Raw genomic sequence first — 21392 nt, 5'->3', positions numbered from 1 at the left:
GGATAACTTTTACTGCTGCATAATAATAATTACATGTTCTCAGATGAATTCTCACTTACAACAACCCTTCTCAGGGTTTCTAGGTTTTGAATACTCAATAGTAGTCCTTTTTCTGGGGTATCCTGGGACCATGCAGCTCGCCCAAGGCTACATAGGCTGGCTCTTCTCCCTAGAGGCACAGTGATGAATTGAACTCCCAATCTCTTGCCTAACTCATTGAACTTTCCAATCTTACTAGTACATTATAAGCTGAAAGTTAGATTAATATAAAGCAAAAGACTATACAAGTCTACACAAACCTCCTTTGGCACAAAATAGGGGGGAAGGACTTGTCTCTGGCCTCAACAGAGGAGTTTCTTTTCTTGTATTAATAAAAACAACTGCCTTGGGCCAAAAGAGATGACACGTCCAACCTACACTAGCACAGCAGTCTGTAAAAACTCACTTAAAACAATGGTATTATGCACTGTAACAACACAAGGAGAAACATGCTAAGTGCATCTTCTTTCCTCATGTCAAGCCAGAGACTTATGGCAAAACCCACAGGGACGAGTCCATAGAAGAGCAACATTCCCCTTCTGTTGTTGTTCTTTTGCCTCTGGTCCCTAGGTAACATTGAGTGAGTGGGTGAGTGAAGTTTAATTTGTAGGCAACTTTTCTCCCAGTGAGGCAACCCAAGGCATTTCATGATGCTGAAACAAGTAGTACTAATAAGATTATAGATTACAGGTGTCAATATTGGCACCAAGTCAAGACATTTATTAGACAGTTGAAAATCAACACCTGCATAAGTTTTAGTGCAATACTTAAGAGTTTTTAATGACTCTATAAATTAATTTTGTGTTGTTTAATTTTAGTTTGTTTTATATATCTTTATAATCCACCTTGAGATCCTATGATATAATAAGGAATTAAACGTACAATAATTAAAAATGCATGAATTAATTAAAAGCATTTAAATTTTTAAAAACCTAGAAAAAAACCAGCATCCAGATACTCAGTCATAGTTATTAAAAGCCTTCCTTAAAAAGTGGCTCTTCAAATGTTAGCGGAAGAATAAAAGAATATCACAATCATGAAATACAATAAGACTGGCAACTGTGCAAATTACTGCATGGCTGTAATGTCCCAAATCTGCATCAGGAAAAGCCAGGGGGGAAATCACTGCAATAAAGGCCACAGTAATTCTGTAACTACAGTGACTCTGCTGGGCAGGTAATACTTACAAAAAGTACCAAATATTAATGAATCCACAGAAAAGTTACTTCTATCCTCTTACCTAGAGTGGGAAAATTGAAAGTAAAATAGGTTGCAGCAGTGCTAGTAGTAAGTCTCTAATCTGGTATTAGTAACATTATACTTAGCATACAAACCTTCATGATTTAAAGAATCTATTTTACTAGAGAATATTACACATCTGCAGGAAGTTCAAAGTCCATCATTTTGGTGGAGGCATCTCTTCCCAATAATCATTACTTTGATCTGCCATACTTGGTAACTAAAGTCTCTATTCTCTTTTAAAGGATTTCCTTTAGCATCCTGTAGATTATTCATTAAAAGAGTACTATCATCACTCTCATACTCTATTCTTCACCATCTATTCCTCTCCTCTACATTTTAGTTGTGACAAATACCAGACTAGTTTCCCACAGCCCAAACAGTAAACTGCAAAAACTACCCACATGAGCCTTCTCAGGGTTTAAGATCATCAGAGGAGGTACTCCTATCAGGTCCCATTGCCAGTGCAGGCATGGCTGATAGGGACATGGAAGAGGGCCCTCTCTATGGCAGCTCCCAGGTTATGGAATCAGGAGATCAGGCTGGCCCCCTCTCTTTTATCCATCTGCCAACAGCTAAAAACCCATCTATCTCTTTTAACAGCCCTGATTGAATCCCTGAATGCCTTCTTAGGGCTCAATAGTATTTAATGTTCACTTGCTTTTAATTATTCAATTGTATTTTGGAGGCGGGGCTTTGTTGCGGTGCTGCCAGCAACTCCAGAGAAGAGCTCTCTGGAAAAAACTGGAACCCTCCGGTCCGGGATCCCCCTTTTGAAATGGGGATCAAAGGAGAGTCTAGAAGAAGTCTCTCTGAAGCAGATGGTGAGCAGCAGAAGGAGAAGAAAGGGAGGCAGACCCGGACTTTTTTCTTCTGAAGAAATCACCGTGCACGGACTGGAGCGGGCGCCATTTTTGGCACTGAGCCGCGAGGAACCCTTTTACCGGGGGAGAGGAGAGCAATCAATATAAACTAATAATATATAACAAGTAAGTAAGCCGAAGCCTCTGATTTATGAAACAGCCTCATTAAGCTGAAATAAGAATGAAAATATTTGGCTGAAAGAATAAATGCAGCGGCAGGTTTATCTTATCAGTCTGACTCAAAAGCGAAACTAAGCTTCTCCAAGTGAACTCTTAAAACACCAGGCTGATTCTAAAGCCGAGAGTCTGAGATGGAAAAATAAATCTTATGTTTCTGGAAAAGAATCCCAGACAGCAACACCGTCTGACTGGATTTAAGAGACTTCGGTGGATGCAGTGTGGCTGGGATACGTTACTCTTTGCCTTCTCTGGACTTTGTGAACTATAAATAATAGAATCTGGTGGTTTTCGGGAGAAGGAGCTGACGTGGCCGACTGGACTAAGGAGCATTAAGGGGTTAATGAAGATCACAAGACGAGCTTCAAGGACAATCTACTGGACAGTTTGAGACTTTATGATTGTTGTTTTGTTTGTCGGACTGCAGACCACGTGTGTCTAATAACAGAAGCTTGCTGAACCCAGGAGAAGAAGAAATAACTGCGTCACGGTTCTATTTGATATTGTATTTGCTGGGCTAAAAGTTGATTTTTATATTACAATATTTGGATAAAGATTGGAGGGAGATCTAAGGGGAGGTTTATGATGAGGGGTTTGAATTGTTGATAAAATTGTGGAAACTGTGGAAGGATTTCTAGGGGGTGATTATTGTGGTATTTATACAAACCCCAAAGCCTGAGATGGACCCCAAAAATTCAAAAGAACAAATGGAGACTTGGTCTGTTCAATCCCAAAGTTCTGGAATAGTGGTGCAAGAAATAGAAAAGGAATGGCAGATTAATATACAAAGGCTAATATTAACAGGGTTTCAGCGAGTGAATGCAGGTCTTAGCAAAATAGAAGATTTGATGAAAGGGACGAAAGAGGGGACAGTAGATGCCAAACAAAACTTAAATGAAGTTGTACAAACTTTAGAATCGTCTGTATTAGACATGACACCAGGTAATATGAATGCAGTAGAGAGTTATCCAGTGACCCATGCAGCTTCCAAAATTAAAAAGCATTATGACAAAAATCTTAAGGAGGCAGAGATACTGAAACCAGACAATCTTATGGTGAAAATATGGGAAGTGAAAAAAATGGATATTCTGTCAGATGGGCTGAAAGACTGTTCAATTCAAAAAAACTGAACGATGGGATGTATTGTATAAATGGCAGCAGTTACCAGACAATGTTGGAATAACATAGAATAAAATTAAAATTAAATGATAAGATAAAAGCAGGAGGGTAATCAAACTGTGAAAAAGCAAAAAGTTGATATGTATTAGTAATATGAATTGATTGGATGATGTTATACTTTATGCTCTCCTATCCCCCAAAACCATTTTTCCTTCTCTATCCCCTCTTTCTTTTTGTACCCTTTATCCCTGTTCCTAAATAAATATATAAAAAAGGAAAAAAAGTATTCAATTGTATTTTAATTAACATATATTTTGTTTTTACTCTTTAACTTATGTTTTTAACTCTATTCCTTTTAATATGGTGAGCCATCTTGGGTCCCCTTATCAGGAGAAATAAAACAAACAATGCCTTTGCCCCTGCCCATCAGCTGCTTTCCTCAGTTCACCAATAGGAAAAGATTCTACAAAGACTCTCTAGGACTATTAAAACTTATAGCCTATATATATATGTTATTATTAATACATGTACAAACCAATCACTATTTAAGAGTATTTAGAAATGTACATTATTCAGTGGCAACCCTAACTAAGAATGGAGAAATTCCCCAATCCCTACACTGATCCAATAGCCACTTCCCAGCTTCACAATTCAGATATAAATCTGCAAGTTTCGCCTTTATTCTTAGCCTCCAAGTTATTCCTCTGGATGAAACTGTGTTACAGTTTAAGATAAATATGGTAACTGCATTCAGACATCCTTGAACTATACTATTTTTATTTCTGATCAGGAACTGTGGAAAGATTGAGTTACCTTAATTTATACTTCAAAAACGCCATTACAGTATTTGAATACTTTTACAATTTTAGCTATGTTTAAAGAACAGGATATTTAAGTCAATCTCACAAAGAACTCAGGGGCTTTTGCTTTAAACCAGTGGTTCTTAACCTTTGTTACTCAGATGCTTTTGAACTGCAACTCCCAGAAACCCCAGTCAGGACAGCTGGTGGTGAAGGCTTCTGGGAGTTGCAGTCCAAAACTCCTGAGTAACCCAAGGTTAAGAACCAGTGCTTTAAACTTCCTCCATGTCATACTATATTCTGTAATTTACTTCTAAGTAAACATGCATAGAACTGTATAATGCTTTGTATTCCTGAAACCAACTATTTCAAATGTTGTAATCTTTCTTGATATAAAAGTTGCTCCAGTTCCTTGATCGTTTTGGTTGCCCCCTTCTGCACCTTTTCCAGATCTACAATACAGTGGTGCCTCGCTTAACGAGTGCACCGTATAGCGATGTTTCCGTATAGCGATCCCTTTTTCGGGATCGCTATACGGAAACATACCCGATCGTCGCAATGGGGAAAACCCGCATTGCGAAGATCGGGTATTGCGGCGGCCATTTTGGAGCCGCCGAACAGCTGATCGGCGGTTCCAAAATGGCCGCCGGAAGCCCGGAAATGGCTGCCGGCAGCCGTTTTCGCGCCCTGCCCTCGCTTAGCGAAGGCGCGAAAATGGCTGCCGGCAATTGGAATCCTCGCTGAACGGGTAAGTAAGAAAGGTATTGGAACGCATTAAACTAAGTTTAATGTGTTTCAATACATTTCCCCTACCCGTTTAGCGATGATTTCGCATAGCGAGGGTTAATCCGGAACGGATTAACCTCGCTATGCGGGGCACCACTGTATCTTTTTAGATGTTATGCTTAAAACCCTCAAGTACTGTATATTATTCTCTCACATTAAGCTACTTAAAAATTATATTAGAACAATATTCTAAGTACTTTTTCATTGAATGTAAGCAGCATGATTCAGATGAACTTTTGTATTAAGGAACACTGATTTCACTTGTACTGTAGTTAGGTTTATGCTCAGCACATAAAATTAAAGTCATTGAAGCATGATTACACTTGCACAGATCATGCCACATAAAGCTGGGTTAAACTACAAAGCTCCAACAAGCAAAAATTCATGTACCACTTATCCAGTCTTCCAGGAAAGCAGGAGATGCTGTCCACTGTGTACAAAGTCCATCAGACTGTTCAACTGACTATGTGAGGACACAGCAAGGAATTAGAAACGAATACTCACTTCACTCCCATGACCTGTCAGCAAAGTGATCAAATGGCAGAGATGGTGGTAAAGGAACCCAAGGAAAGCACAACATGGATATAGGAGAAGCAAAAAGACTCATAAGCTCTGATATCATCATTATTGAAATAGGAGGAAAGGCGGCCTATAGTGAGAATAAACTACAAATCCATCTTAAAAGTATCATCTAATGCAGAAAGAATTATGAACACAATTTATTCAGGAAGTTCAACTTTAATCATTTTACAGTGATGACCAACTTCACCAATATTGTTATATTTTCTTATAACAAACTGAAAGGTTACATATATGATACCACAGAAATGAACCAAAGAACTGTCAAGAATAATACCATAGAAAAAATTAACCAAACAGGATTCATATGTTTTACCAGCTAATCTTGGCATGTACCATACATAAATTGAGAAAAGGGGACACAGGAGCAGCTTCCTAGATTTTTTTTTTTAAGACAAATCAAGCTATGTTATTATCAGGGCTTGAAAAATGCACTCGTTTGCTTGTCTGTGATGAGTGAAAAATGCTGCTCGACAAGTCACAGCTCCCTCCCTGCCTGCCTCCTTCCCCTCCATCTCTCTCTCTCTAATCCTGCAGTCCTCTCCTCCTCTCCCCCTTCCATTGCAAAAGGAAAACTGCCCTCTTTTCATGAGAAGAGAGTTTGAGTGGTACATAGCGATATAACTATGCAGGAGAATGTAGAGTAGTCCCATGCTGGAGAATATGGAGATTCCTTGCGCCCAATTTCAACTGAACGAGGACACATCCTGGGGTGGGAGGGAACCGTGGCTCCTTAAGAGGCCAAGCACTTTTGCTTTCAGTTTTATTTTTGCTGGAGACATTCAAAAGAAAGGCATTCAAAATGCAAGCTTCATGACCCCACAGGCATGCAGGTAATAAAGCAACACACGTCTGAGGGTATAAATCAGTGATTCCCAATCTTGAGCCAACCAGGTGTCCTTGAACTGGTTCTTGTGCTGGCCAACTACTGGTGAAGACCTCTGGGAACTGCAGTCCAATAACACCTGGGGGGACACTAAACTGGGAATCAGCACAGCTAGTGGTGAAAGCTTCTGGAAATTCCAGTCCAAAAACACCTGGGGGGGCCTAGATTGGGAATCAGCACAGCTGGTGGTGAAGGCTTCTGGGAATTGCAGTCCAATCCCAATTTATTTTGGGTTTGTACACATTGTTACGCAGAAATAAAAATGAACAACTACCTAGTTTAAATTTGTTAACATAAATTGCAAGGCTGGTGAAATTTTTGACTGGCTGGTGAGACATTCAAAAAATTTCAAGCCCTGGTTAATATGCTTAGTGTGAAGAAAAACTTTAACTTGGAAGAACTTGCTATAAAATACTAGTCACCCTCTGCTTTACAGAAACCATCAGGGTGTATTTTATTTAATCACTACTCCAAAAGATGTGATTTAATTGTGTGATCACCACACATACACACACTAGTGTACAACTTGTTACATCCTTAATACAACTTTTTCATGATGTCCTTGGCCAGACTGATTCCACCTCCAATAACCCTTTATTCACTGGCACTAACAACCTCTGAAAGTATGCAGCCAGAAAACATGTATATTTTATATAGAGAAAGTTGCACAGAAATGTTACCTGTTTCTAACCTTTTATTTATTTATTTATTTAATTAATTTATACCCCGCCTATCTGGCCCACCGGACCACTCTAGGAGTCTTCCAAATATAAAATCAAATAATAAAACATAGACAAATACATAATAATCAAACAAGAACAACAGTAAAAATATAAAGGAAAAGTAAGAAAAAATCAAGAGTTGGCTGGAGGGAAGGCCTGAATAAACAGCCATGTTTTTAATTGGGTTTTAAAGGTGCCCAGCGTGGGGGCCACGCAAATCGCCAGAGGGAGATTGTTCCAGAGGCGAGGAGCCACCGCCGAGAAGGCCCAGTTTCATGTCTTCTCCTTCCGGGCCTCTCTCGGCGTCAGGTCCTCAGCCTCACCTCCTGACTCGCGCGGGTGATCCGGGTAGACCTTGGTGGGAGGAGGCGTTCCGCCAAATATCGAGGTCCTAAACCGTTTAGGGCCTTATAAGTGCACTTCATAGTTGAAAGTACAATGGAAGGCAAAATGATAAGATTTGCAATTCTATAGAATTTCCTGCTATAATTACAGAAAATACCCTATCACAGAAGAATAAGGGAAACCCTTATGCACATGACTCTTCCATAACTGAATCATTAAGCATTTATAAGTATTAATTTAGAAGTGTACCATCTAGTCCTGATGAAAATCTCTTAAGAGCTCACCACATTTGTGACATTTTAGTGACCCACCCGTGTGTGTGTTTAGTCGTTTAGTCGTGTCCGACTCTTCGTGACCCCATGGACCAGAGCACGCCAGGCCCTCCTGTCTTCTACTGCCTCCCGGAGTTGTGTCAGGTTCATGTTGGTTGCTTCGCAGACACTGTCCAGCCATCTCATCCTCGGTCGTCCCCTTCTCCTCTTGCCATCACACCTTCCTAACATCAAGGTTTTTTCCAAGGACTCTTTTCTTCTCATGAGATGGCCAAAGTACTGGAGCCTCAGCTTCAGGATCTGTCCTTCAAGTGAGCATTCAGGGTTGATTTCCTTTAGAACTGATAGGTTTGTTCTCCTTGCAGTCCAGGGGATTCTCAAGAGCCTCCTCCAGCACCACAATTCAAAGGCATCAATTCTTCGGCGGTCTGCTTTCTTTATGGTCCAGCTCTCACTTCCATACATCACGACAGGAAAAACCATAGCTTTGACTATTCGGACTTTTGTTGGCAAGGTGATGTCTCTGCTTTTCAAGATGCTGTCAAGATTTGTCATCGCTTTCCTCCCAAGAAGAAGGCGCCTTTTAATTTCAGGGCTGCTGTCTCCATCTGCAGTGATCATGGAGCCCAGGAAGATAAAATTTGACACTGCCTCCATATCTTCCCCTTCTATTTCCCAGGAGGTGATGGGACCAGTGGCCATGATCTTAGTTTTTTTGATGTTGAGTTTCAGACCGTTTTTTGCACTCTCCTCTTTCACTCTCATTACAAGGTTCTTTAATTCCTCCTCACTTTCTGCCATCAGAGTGGTATCATCTGCATATCGGAGGTTGTTGATATTTCTTCCGGCAATCTTAATTCCGGCTTGGGTTTCTTCCAGTCCAGCCTTCCGCATGATGTATTCTGCATATAAGTTAACTAAGCTGGGGGACAATATACAGCCTTGCCGTACTCCTTTCCCAATTTTGAACCACTCAGTTGTTCCATGACCAGTTCTAACTGTTGCTTCCTGTCCCACATATAGGTTTCTCAGGAGACAGATAAAGTGGTCAGGCACTCCCATTTCTTTAAGAACTTGCCATAGTTTGCTGTGGTCCACACAGTCAAAGGCTTTCGCATAGTCAATGAAGCAGAAGTAGATATTTTTCTGGAACTCTCTGGCTTTCTCCATAATCCAGCGCAAGTTAGCAATTTGGTCTCGAGTTCCTCTGCCTCTTCGGAATCCAGCTTGTACTTCTGGGAGTTCTCGGTCCACATACTGCTGAAGCCTACCTTGCAGGATTTTGAGCATAACCTTGCTAGCGTGCGAAATGAGTGCAATTGTACGGTAGTTGGAGCATTCTTTGGCACTGCCTTTCTTTGGGATTGGGATGTAGACTGATCTTTTCCAATCCTCTGGCCACTGTTGAGTTTTCCAAACTTGCTGGCATATTGAATGTAGCACCTTAACAGCATCATCTTTCAAGATTTTAAATAGTTCAACTGGAATGCCACCCACCCGCCCCCAAAACAAGGTGTTACACAACCCTGAATTCAATTTACAGAAATATCTAATGTTATTTACTGGACTTTAAGACCAAAGTAAAAACAAATAAATCCAAACAATGTACATCAATATAAATGAAGCAATTTAGACAACCTTTAAGATTTATCTAACATAAGGCATCCTCTGGAAACTCTTCAAACCACCATTTCACCATAATTTTATTTTACTAATTTTATTTCCTACAGAAAGCTCTCACATACAAACACTCAATTTGCTTGGTGCAAAGATGCCTATTTAGGAATTTAATACAGTGGTGCCTCGCTTAACAAGCGCACCGTTTAACAATGAATCCGCATAGCGATGCAGATTTTGCAATCGTTTTTGCGATCGCATTGCGAAGTTTTAATAGGTAAATCATCGCATTGCAATGATCGGTAAGCGTTTCGCTTACCGATCTTCGCATTGCGATGTTTTCAGAACAGCTGATCGGCAGTTCCAAAATGGCTGCCGGATAAAGAAAATGGCCGCCCGCAGCGTTTTCGTGCCAATTCCTCGCTTACCGAGGCGGCGAAAATGGTGGCCCTATATAGGATTCCCGCTTAGCGGTGAGTTTACCCCGCACAGGAATGCATTAAACAGAGTTTAATGCGTTCCTATGGGGGTTTTTGCCCCGTATAGCGACGTTTCCGGATAGCGACGATTTATCCGGAATGGATTATCATCGCTATGCGGGGCACCATTGTATTCACAAAAAACAATTTATTTTCCAGATTAAATAAAGAGTTCATGATTTAAAACTGCCTTTAATAACTGAATATCCTGAATGTTGTCAATAATAATTTTTAATTTTTCAATGAATTTTTAATTTTTATAGGGTAAATAATATCTACGGTTTTATTATATTCTGTTTATTGCTATATAGTTTTTGAATTGTATTTTTTGTTATTGTGATGCACAAAGTTGCAAATAGAGTAGTTCTAGAACGAGCTGGAATTTTTAGCATATACAGTATACATTACTGAAACAGCAACCTTTACATTGGCTTGGGCATGTCGTGAGAATGGCTGACTGTTAGATTCTGAAAGATCTCCTGTATGGAGAATTAGTGCAGGGAAAGCGCCCCAGAGGGACACCACAGCTATGATACAAGGATATCTGCAAGCAGGATCTGAAGGCCTTAGGAATGGACCTCAACAGATGGGAAACCTTAACATCTGAGTGTTCACCCTGGAGGCAGGTAGTTTAGCATGGCCTCTCCCAATTTGAAGAGAGACTTGTTCAGCAGGCCAAGGCAAAGAGACCATCACAAAACCAGCAAAATCAGGGAGCTAGACAGGGGACAGATTGTATTTCTCTTCAGTGTAGAAGGGACTGTCACTCTCAAATTGGCCTTCTCATCCACACCAGACGCTGTTCCAAGACCTCTATTCAGAGAATGCTACCATAGTCTCTTGAGACTGAAGGATACCTACAAAAAAGATGCACTGAAGGTTTCTGACTTCTAAATGTTGTGTAAACCACCTTGGGTAGTGCTTGCATTAATAAGGCAGTATATAAATTGAACAATTAATTAATACATTTCAGGGTGAAAAGAGTGGTTAGGTAGAACTTGCTTCTAAAAGTACGCATTTTATCCTGCAATGAATTTCCTAGGGAAAATGTGTATGTATACCAAGAATACTGAATTAAGAGAAAATGTCTTGGAAAAGTTGGTCTGCTTTCTGCAGTAAGTCAGAGGTTTAATGCTGATGTAAACTATCTGCTTAGATATTTATACAATGCCTTTTAAAAAAAAAGCTTCAGTAAAGCCCAATTTTCTTTTCATAACACTGATGCCCTATCTCTGGTCACACTTTCTACAATACATTCATAACATGGATGCTTATGTGTTTCAATGCTTTAAAAAAGGTGTGTGGGGGGGGGGGGTAATAGCCAAAGGGAGAAAAAAACAAACATTATGGATGAAACAGTACACGAAAAGCAAAAAAATCCAGACAATGGATCAAGAATTCTCAATGAAAACATGGACACACTGATGAACCTTAACTTATATCTCAACTAAACGCAAAAGCTGAGTCATACTTCTTGATTTCCTAAAAGGAAAGTAAACCTTTGCTAACCTAAGACTAAGCTCACTAAACAGAGACAGACTTCCTTCCCCAAAATATGGATCAACTGCACTGTACTAATAAAGATTATCTTTCTTAAATTGTAATGTTTTAAAATTTTGTTGTTGCTGTTTGTTGTGAGCCGCCTAGAGTGGTCTAGTACGACCAGATAGGCGGGATAGAAATAAAATAAATAAATAAATAAATAAATAAATACAGCATTTCAGATCAATTTCAGATAATGTCTGCATTTCATTTCAGCTTTTTTGTACAATTAATAATGCATACTACAGAGTGGAGTGGATGGCAGAATTATGCTTTAGTATTTATTTGAGATAGAAATTAGAATAAAAACAGCGTACATCACTTTGTCCATGTTTTGAGTGAGAGGAGTTGATTTATGTCTTTCATTTTGTTGGAATGGGTTACAATAGCAGTCATAAACTTCTGCTTTAAACCAGTGGTTCTTAACCTTGGGTTACTCAGGTGTTGTTGAACTGCAACTCCCAGAAGCCCCAGCCAACAAAGCTGGTGGTGAAGGCTTCTGGGAGTTGCAGTCCAAAAACACCTGAGTAACACAAGGTTAAGAACCACTGCTTTAAACCATGGGTTTTAACCTTCTTAGGGAATTACTTTTTATATTGACACTATTATTTTTAGACTGCATTTGTTTTCATAAGTAGATTGTCACAGTCATTTATTCCATTGAATTCTTAACTATTTTGTAATTTCAGTATTCAACATCACTTTAGGGACTTTAAAAAGCAGATAGTAGGTTGATAAATAATTATATAAAATATACAAACCATACACAGACAAATATTGTGGCAGTAATGTTATATGTATTTTGTGCCATTAAACATAATATTCTAATTCATTTTCCTCTTGCTATGCAGTTATCTTCCCATTTTTTCCAGTTAGAAATTTTACCCATGTGCCTGGGGAAGTAGATTCTACAGAATCACAAAGCAATAAATCTGTTCATCTTTAAAACATCACATATGTTTCTGATTTTGTTATTCTATATGGATAAAGAATCTAGTGAAAAGTAAAACAAATATTGTGCCCTGGAATCCACTGAAAGCCTCTATCATAATGTTTTACAGCCTGGGGATCAGGACCTTCAAAGGGGTTGCAAAGTGTTTTCTGTAGGGTGGTCACAAGTCACCTTATATGTTTTGCAGGCCTCGTTAAATAATTTCTTCCTTGGCCTTTCACAGCCAGATATTAAAGTTAGAGCGCATGCAAATGTAAGAAAAACAGGCCCTTTGGGGGAGAAAGACGACTCTACTTTCTGAGAAGGGATGAATTTAGCCTATTAAAATGCCTTTTTATGCAAACGTGGTGGGGGTGTCTTATGTTACTTACTTATTATAAAAAGTGATTGTGAATGAAAAAGGTTAGGAACACGCCTCAAAAAAGATTGGGAACAAGAGATAAGTGCAAACTCTGTTCCTTTCCCCACCTCCCCAGCTGGATCCCCCAATCACCAGTCAGCATGCATGCTCCTCTCCTCCTCCTCTTCAGTTGCTCGACCAGTCTTTGGCAGTACTACTGGTTTCCCCGCCCCACCTCCTTGGCTGATTGCTCACTCAGAAAAGGAGGTAAGACAGATAACCCCAGGCTCCAGAAACTGATTGAGCAGTCAAATACAAGGTGGACAGGAGTGCGCTCTGACTGGTGAATCACTGGCTGGGAAGATGGGGAAAGGAAATGTGCAACACCTGTTGTGCTGTGTGTATGAACTGGCAGGAAACTCTAAACCAAAGTTTGTGCCCATCACTATTGGGAACCACTGCTCTAGTAACAGGATCCTAATACATTATTCCTCTTTGCAATATAATTTTGCAGACAAATGAGTAAACTACCATCCCTTTCAATCTCTGCTGTTGTAAACTGCCACCCTGCAAATGGCCAGCTGGTGTATTGCAAAGTTAAACCTAGCAGAATGAGGTAACTGAGAAAGCCAGTAAGGTCCCACCTAAAGCTAATTCTGGCCCTACTCCTACAAATTGCCATGACTATAGTGACACAACACAATATAACAACCATTTACCTGGGAATCCTAGGTAAACGGTGCAAATATCATGGCTAAGAATATTACTACAAGGAACAATTTACTTATAACTCCCTGGAATTCTCCTAAATCTAATTGTGTATCAGTTATAAAGTCACTATGTGGCCAAAACAAGCTGCTCTACCAGTCTTAACTAGCCAGCTATAACAGGAATAACAATTAAGCTAGTTTAGACAGTTATTATCAGAACTTAAAATATATACTGTTCAAAGTATTTTATATAAATGCAACCCATTAGCCAAAATCCTGTTGATTAATGTAATAAATTGCACTGGAGTAGGCCCACTGAATCAATGGGGATTTAGTCATTTCTTCTATAAGTTCAATTCACTTAAATGGGCCTACTCTAACTACAACCTATTATGCTAAAGTAAGCTGCAGTTAGAGTAGGCCCATTTAAATGAACTGAACTTACAGAAGGATTGACTCACTAAATCCTCATTGATTCAATAGGTATGCTCTAATGCCATTTACTTCACTAAGTAACCTAAAACACGGCACTATCAATAATTTCTAAACTAAACAAAGATTATTCAAAAACAGAAGTTTACACCATTCAGTGTGCATAAAACAGGTCACAAGGAACAGGTCTAAATCAATTCTAGTTTCTCAAGCCCGCCAATGGCAATTTCTGGCAAGCAGCCAATCCCTTTTATCCTAGTTTCTTTTTATAAACCCAGAATCAAATTTCTGCCTTGTCATATGATGTGCTCAACTGAGCATGGCAAAAGTAAACCACAGCCAAATTCCAGAACACACCATGCCATACCAGTTCATGTCATGTTTCATTGTTGTAAAGCTTCCATTCTGCATGCTATCCTAATGTATCAGAGATGAGTTTTTTCCCATCACTAAGCAAAACTGTTTTTTTAACTTACGCTTTTTAAATCTGTTCCTACACTGAACTGAGATCTTTACATTACTCTGAAACCCAAAGTTATACTACTCTGTAGCAGAAAAGCTTTTCTTGCTCATGCTTCTGATTTTTAGGAACACCTTGGTACTCATTATTTATTATCAAATATTATGTCCAGCATTTTCACTTCGCATGGTGCTCTTGTGCAGGAACAGGGGTTCTCCCCACTTCCACCTTTTACATACAATGTTGTTGTGTATAAGGAACCACTAACTATAACAATAAAAATACCCATTAATCAGGTCTTCTAGTATTTTATCATTACTCTAGGCAAACATGAACAAAGCCACACCTACTTTAAAGAAAACTTCAAATGAACTCATTGTGCAATAAATATGTATAGGCCTGCATTGAACAATTCCTATTCCTTTGGTCTGATGGGAATTAAGATTTTAAAACACTGGTTCAATACTTTCTTCTTTATCTCTTAAGAGTATGTTACTTAATCACGTGCCCTTTGTTCTTATGAGAGCTCAACCCCGATACTTTTGAAAATTTAAGATTGTGTGAAGACTGCACTCTCCAAATGGACTTTCTAAATCCCCAATCCTCCATTTACATGCTAAACTTCGTTTCGTTTAGTCGTGTCCGACTCTTCTGTGACCCCATGAACCAGAGCACGCCAGGCCCTCCTGTATCTTCCACTGCCTTAACTTACTCCAGATTAATACTGTCTACAATGTGTATAATTCCCGAGCTCCAAGAGAGGGAAAAGGCAACTTTCCTTCTTCGACGTGATTTACAAAAAAAACCAGAAGGGTGATTATTAATACAGTAAAGGGGCGTTACAAGTCACTTCTCGCCTAGTAACAGTCTCTTGCCCTCGTACTCCTCCTAGCCAGTCAGGAAGCCCCTCCATCGCTCCCTCCTCCGAACCACAGCGTGCTTCTTTCGCTGTGGCAAGATGGGGGGAAGAAGGCGCCGCCCGCCAGCTCCCTCCTTCCTCTCGAAGAGGGCCCATTGTTAAAAATCGCTTCCCGTCCACCCCGCGCAGGCCCCGCCCCTCGCCTCATCCTGTGTCCCCCATTCAACCGCGCTCAGCCACCGCCCCCCTGCGCGCTCCCCTTCGGAGCCTTCCGTTCGCCACACCTCCTCCTCCTTCGCCTGTCCAGCGTCCTATTACGGCCACCGCCGCTCCTCGCCACTTTTTCGCTCGCCTCTTCCCCTCCCCCGCCACGTTTCAACGGTCCGCAGGAACGCGCTTGCCCTCAGCCTCTCTCACCTACCCCCCCCCGGCACAAGCCAACACACGCGCGCACGCCCTTCCCCTCCTTCTATGGCGGGGGGGGCTTCTTCTGCTTCTCACCCACCTCCTCCTCGCTCTCGTTGCGGAAGCAGAGGCAAGCCGCCCGCTTCTTATATCCGTCCCCGTCGTAGGTGCGAGTCTGGTTGGACTTGAGCTTCATCATCCTCCACTCGCAAGCAAGGGTGGGAAGACCCACCGGCGAGGCGGCAGCGGGGGGTGAGCCGAAGCAAGGGGGTCAGCTCCGCACGAGGGAAGGCCGGGGTCTCCCTGCCGGAGGGAGGCGGGCGACCCGCTATCCCAAAGAGTCTCTTGTCTCACACACACCAGAGGAGAAGGAAGGGACCCCCCCCCCCTTCGGTAGCCGCTACTCGCTACTAATGCTGCCACCCTCTGCCCGCCGCCTCATCTCCCCTCTCAGTTCTTCCCACGTCGGCACCGCAGATTCTGCCAGCGCTCCGGCCACCGCCGCCAACGACGACGACCGCGACGCCATCTTGGGGCATGCTACGCCAGCAGCGTGGAGATAGCGGGCGAAGAAAGGCGCGGGCTAGGACTTTCTCCTGCGCAAGAAGCGTAGCAGAGGATTGGGAATCACTCGCTTCTTTCCACTCGACACCCGTTACGGGCCGTCTCCGCGGGCGCGTCTTGCACCCGGCCTCACTGAGCGAAGCATAGGAGGGAGGGGCGCATTCCCGCTGCCGTCCCGCCCTTACGCTGTATCCCTACGTGAAAACCATACAGAACCAGATGTCTGGCGTACCGTTGGGTACATGGCTGTCGGCCTGACAGGAGCGCTGCGTAAAACGCGTACCTCGAGAAACAATGCTCATCTTGTGAGCCGGGGCAGCCTGCCAAAGCCGGAGCGAAGAAGGCTTCTAATAGGCTTAAGTGTGAAACGAAGAAGTGGGAGGCGGCGGAAAAGGCCGCCCCAGATAGGGTGAAGAAAGGGCATCCCTCTGAGGAGCGCTAGGAGAAACGGAGCAATGCCGTCTGCCCATTATTGCACCTGGCGAGCAGCTAAAGCCTCAGTAATTCCCCTGTTTTTACGGTAGTCAGGGACAAACGTTTTCCTACTACTGAAGCGGCGATTTTTTTTGGCACGGGAAAAGTGGAGGGGGTTTCCCGCCCTCCTCCTTTCAACGGACTATTATAAAGGTGGTTACATATGACAGGAATATAGAGGAGTCAATCTATAACTAAATCAAATAACATTTTAAAATCTCCTCTCCACTATACTGTACCTAGCACTACCCCTGCCTTATCAGTGGCAAGTTACACCAACAAATTAAGAAATTACCACAGGGGGTGGGTGGATAGCGATATTGGTTTGTTGCATGAAAATAAAAAGAGAAGCCCACAGATGAAACTTTATTTGGCATTGTCTGCTGTATGATGTGATCCATGAAAGCTTGTGTCAAGCAGAACTTGCTAGTGTTTTAATTTCCAAATACTGTAAGTTTTTAAAGATGCCACAAGGCATTTCATTTTAAATGATAAATTCAGTGCCACTGGTAAGTAGCATTGTAGGATGGGACAGAGGTGACTGACATTTTGGTGGGTTTTTTCTCTCCACGTGCATAAGGTCTAATTCCAAAATGTCTAGCAGACCACAAATTAACTCATTTCATTAGAACGGATAACAGTATCGTTTCCATTATTGAGTCCAGGCTAGCACCCAGAGTAACATATATGTGTCCTCTCCATTAGCTGGGTGCATTGTAATTGTAACAAAAGTTAATCAGATATGTCTAGAAAGAGGCTGTCCTTATACTGGCTGAAACCCACTGCCAGAAGCAACTTCTGATGCTCACAAACAGTGAAAATTGTCTCCAAATAATGTGGCGTGACTTCCTCTAACCCTGTCTTGCCCTCAGAATTAGATAGCACTAAGCCGGGGGGGGGGGTGTCCCTGAAACAAGCTCCACCCAGTACAATGGGGCATTCTTCCCATTAAAATGTGGATATACAGCCTGGATGGCTTCAGTCCTTGTAATGTTTTAGGTCTTTATGTCCCATTTTACTAAGTGGGGTTTGTTTCTGTGCAGACAAGCAATTAGATTGTGCTAGAAGCAAAGGGACGTGGTGGCGCTGCGGGCTAAACCACAGAAGCCTGTGCTGCAGGGTCAGAACACCACCAGTCATAAAATCGAATCCACGCGACGGAGTGAGCTCCCGTCACTTTATCCCAGCTCCTCGCCAACCTAGCAGTTCGAAAGCATGTAAATGTGAGTAGATAAATAGGTACCACCTGAAGGAATGCCACTTATTCTGAAGTATAAGAACTCCACAAGGCAGTTTGTTCTAAACTGTAGCTATTCTATGCAGGATGACAAGTGAAGTACTTTGGCAGCAGGAAAATCACAAGAAAACCATTATACAGCCTTCCAAAGACACATTGACAAAAGCTACCCTAAAGCCATGAAAAGACCTAGTTAGAAAAGAAGTACAAAGAAATTGTAAGCCACTCCTGAGTACTGTACTTTATACCTAAAAACTCTGAGAAGGGTCACCATAACTCAGATTTGACAGCACACCATTACTATTAGAATATAATCCATCTTGGCTGTTCTTACCTTGAATAATGGATTGCAATCTATTAATATGAAATACCTAAGTGTACTGCAGCCCCATACTAAACATTGTAACTGCCTGGAGTTCCGTGCTCATTTCTCTGATAAGGAACACTTGGGCTAGAAAATCCCATTATAGGCTTCAGGGTATAAGACAGTATGTCTGTGTATGTCATTTAACCAAGCAAAGCATAGGTGGATAGATTATGAACCCCCATAGGTGGTTCATAATCAAGGCAAAAGCCCCTGACATTTGGAGATAAGTGATCCATCCTTGAGTGCAGTTACATAGAATAGCAAATATGGCTAGAGACAATCATTATAGAAATAAGGAAGACCTTATTTAGTACTTAGAAATCAATACGCCTCATCTTAAAAAATGTAACTGTCAGGGCTTGCAATGGGAGCTGAAGCAGAGCCTGTTACTACCAACTGCCTGCCAGAGCTGCCCAGCATGGGAGGCAGAGAGCCATTTAAAAAAAAAATTTTTTTTGAAAGGAGGAAGATGAGGAACATAGTAGCTTTAGAGAAAAAGCATAGATTAAGACAACCATGATAATATCTGCTTCATGTCATTGAAGAAGAGGTAGAAGTCCTATCTCTGGTTATACCTTCTACAATATCTAAACCCCGAGCATGTCCTCTGGGTACAGCATGTTTTAAATAGCTGACCAAAAAGAGACCAAACTAGAGGCACTGTGCAGCAACAAGAGGCCCCCAGAAAACTAAGAGTGTAGCCCAACATAAAAATATCAGTTACAACATGATTAAAATTATAAATGTCTACATCTAGAATGTATCCAGACATTCAGGATGTCTAGATTCTTAAAGGATTCCTTCTTAAGAATCCAGACACTAGTGACATTCATGTACCTTAAGTAAAGGAAAACCAACTTTGCACAATGTTTTGTTGCCAGTATCATGTATACCCATACTTTGTTAACAAATTTTAGCAATATGCTTCAGGCAACCCTCAGTCCCATTCTGATAGATGCATTTCAGTTTCTTTTACCTGAGGTTGTGACAGGTGGCTTGGAATTGTCAGAGAATACTCTTGACAAATTATGAGAATTAAACCTGTAGCCATTCTGGCTTAAAAGATCTGCCAAAATGTTAAAACAATTAAAGGCTGGGGGAGAAAAATAGCCCCCAGAGTTACAGTAGGTACAATAATTAAAGAAAAAATTATTGAGGTTCCAGCACACTGGAAAAAGTATTGTTTATAGTTGGAAGGGAAAAGAAAACAACTGAAAGAGCTATAAATATAGATAGGTAAGATACACCCACAAATTCAACATTCAACTTATCATCATGCCACAATCACCAAATACAAAAACAATCATGCAACAACAGAGCAGCAGACTTCATTTCCAAAATTTTCCTCCATAGATGCAAACTGACAGAAGGCTGGTTTGGCTGTGTGGGCACTTAAAGTAATATTTCTATGTGTGTTATAAATAATATTAAAATAATGTGTTATAAATAATGTAATAATAATCTTAGAATTCTTACAGGCTAAAGATTAATTTATAATGCTTTTAATTTTTAAATTGTTTTAGAGTAGTATTCTCTGCCTTTTGTTTTTAAATGTGCCTTTTTAGGTGATACGCTCTTGCATTTTTAGTATGTAAATTCTTACTGTATTTTTATGCTCATGTAGTTTGGATTGGATTCAAATTAAGAATTTGCCTAGAAATTTTCATATATTTAAAGCATTTGTGCCTACATTTATGTTTCCATAGCTTTAAGATTTTTTTTTATGTTTCTCAATACTTTTAAGTATTTTTGTGCATATGGAACATAGGAGCAATGTAGGTAAATAAAGCTTATAGCATTAGCTGATGCAATTATAGCAACACTGAAAAGAGAGTTTTCTATCCAGATTAATTTTGAAATCACTGGAAATGATTGTCTGGTTTCATTCTGGAATTCTTTTTGGGGATAAATGGCAGCTGCAATGAACACAGGATTCTGATTTTTCCCTTCAGGTTTATAAAGTTCTGTAGGGCTCTTAGGGAGATGGTCAGCTGGCAGAATTCCTGACATGATAGGGCTGCTTGCCTGGATGATAATTATAAATGCCTCCTTGAAAGAGGACCATATTCTATCTTCTGCAGAATGTTTTTAAGTGTCCTGTTGGGGAAAAACCTAACCAAAACCCACCTTCTTCATCATCTCCTATTAGAACCTAGATATTATCATGAGCACTCTGACTTTGGATGCAGCAGCTGTGTACAATGACATTGTATTGCATATAAACCAATCTCCCCAGTTCTTCAGCCAGTAAATTCTTCTCCTTCCTCTATTTCTTTCTCTAGTTTACCTTAAAAATCAGAAGCAACAACTTGTCCTTTTTTAGCTTGTTACATGAAGTATTCTAGCTTTCTGTATTTTACATTTTTCATGATATCCTAGTCTTTATTCATTTGCTTTGTACTTCATTTGTTAGCCACTCAAGCCGGGAATTTCTTAGCATCCTGCAATACACATTTCAAATGCTTCATTTTTTAAAAATAGTTACTTGTGTTATAATCTACAATTGCATGTCACCCAGTTGAAATGAGAATACATAGTACTCCACAACATGCATTCTAAAAGCGAATTTTAAATTAAAAACTTATTTTCTTGGATTAAGTAAAGTAGAATCTTTTCCTGTGTGGATCCAGGCCTTCTTCAGGGAAACAGCTTTGATAAATGATCTGCTGTAAGAGCTAGAGAACTGTGTCCCAGTTGATTTTGCTTTATCGCTTAGGAGTAGTTAATACACTAAACTACTGCTGTTTCTTCTTCATTATCGTTATACTCTGCCTTCCCACTAAACGATAGTGTTTAAGGCTGCTTACAAAGTTATTAAAGAAATAAGAACAGATAAAAGCAATATTTAACTAGAACAGATAAAAGCAATATTTAGCATTTTAATCTTTTTTCCCATATGGTTATTGTATTGGGGGGATTGTTATGATTATTTTTATTGTTATTAATAGTCAATAATTGGAGTGGAAATGGGAGGATGGGGTTTTGTTGTTTTATCATGTACACCACCCAGAGTAGTGTTTTCACGAACCTTAAATTATCAGTTTTCACACATACTGTAGTTAATATCAAAATGAAACAATATTTGGATATATTTTATAAATACTTTGCATTATTTTACTATGTGACT

General features: G+C 40.5%; 1 protein-coding gene across 2 annotated transcripts in view; it reads right to left on the bottom strand.

Annotated features, from left to right (window-relative positions):
• Positions 1 to 16354, bottom strand: part of NUDT3 (nudix hydrolase 3) — a 44244-nt gene extending 27890 nt beyond the window's left edge. Inside the window, exon 1 of one of the 2 annotated variants that reach the window (XM_020796037.3) lies at positions 15724 to 16354. In XM_020796037.3, coding sequence (XP_020651696.1) covers positions 15724 to 15822 — 99 coding nt within the window. In that variant the 5' untranslated portion in view covers positions 15823 to 16354. The remainder of the gene's footprint in view (positions 1 to 15723) is intronic. The other variant, XM_020796046.3, reaches the window with a different exon arrangement.
• Between the last annotated feature and the right edge of the window lie 5038 nt (positions 16355 to 21392).

Source organism: Pogona vitticeps, chromosome 4, assembly GCF_051106095.1.
Source record: "Pogona vitticeps strain Pit_001003342236 chromosome 4, PviZW2.1, whole genome shotgun sequence".
Classification (NCBI taxonomy): Eukaryota; Metazoa; Chordata; class Lepidosauria; order Squamata; family Agamidae; genus Pogona; species Pogona vitticeps.
This window is presented reverse-complemented; position numbering and strand designations above follow the sequence as displayed.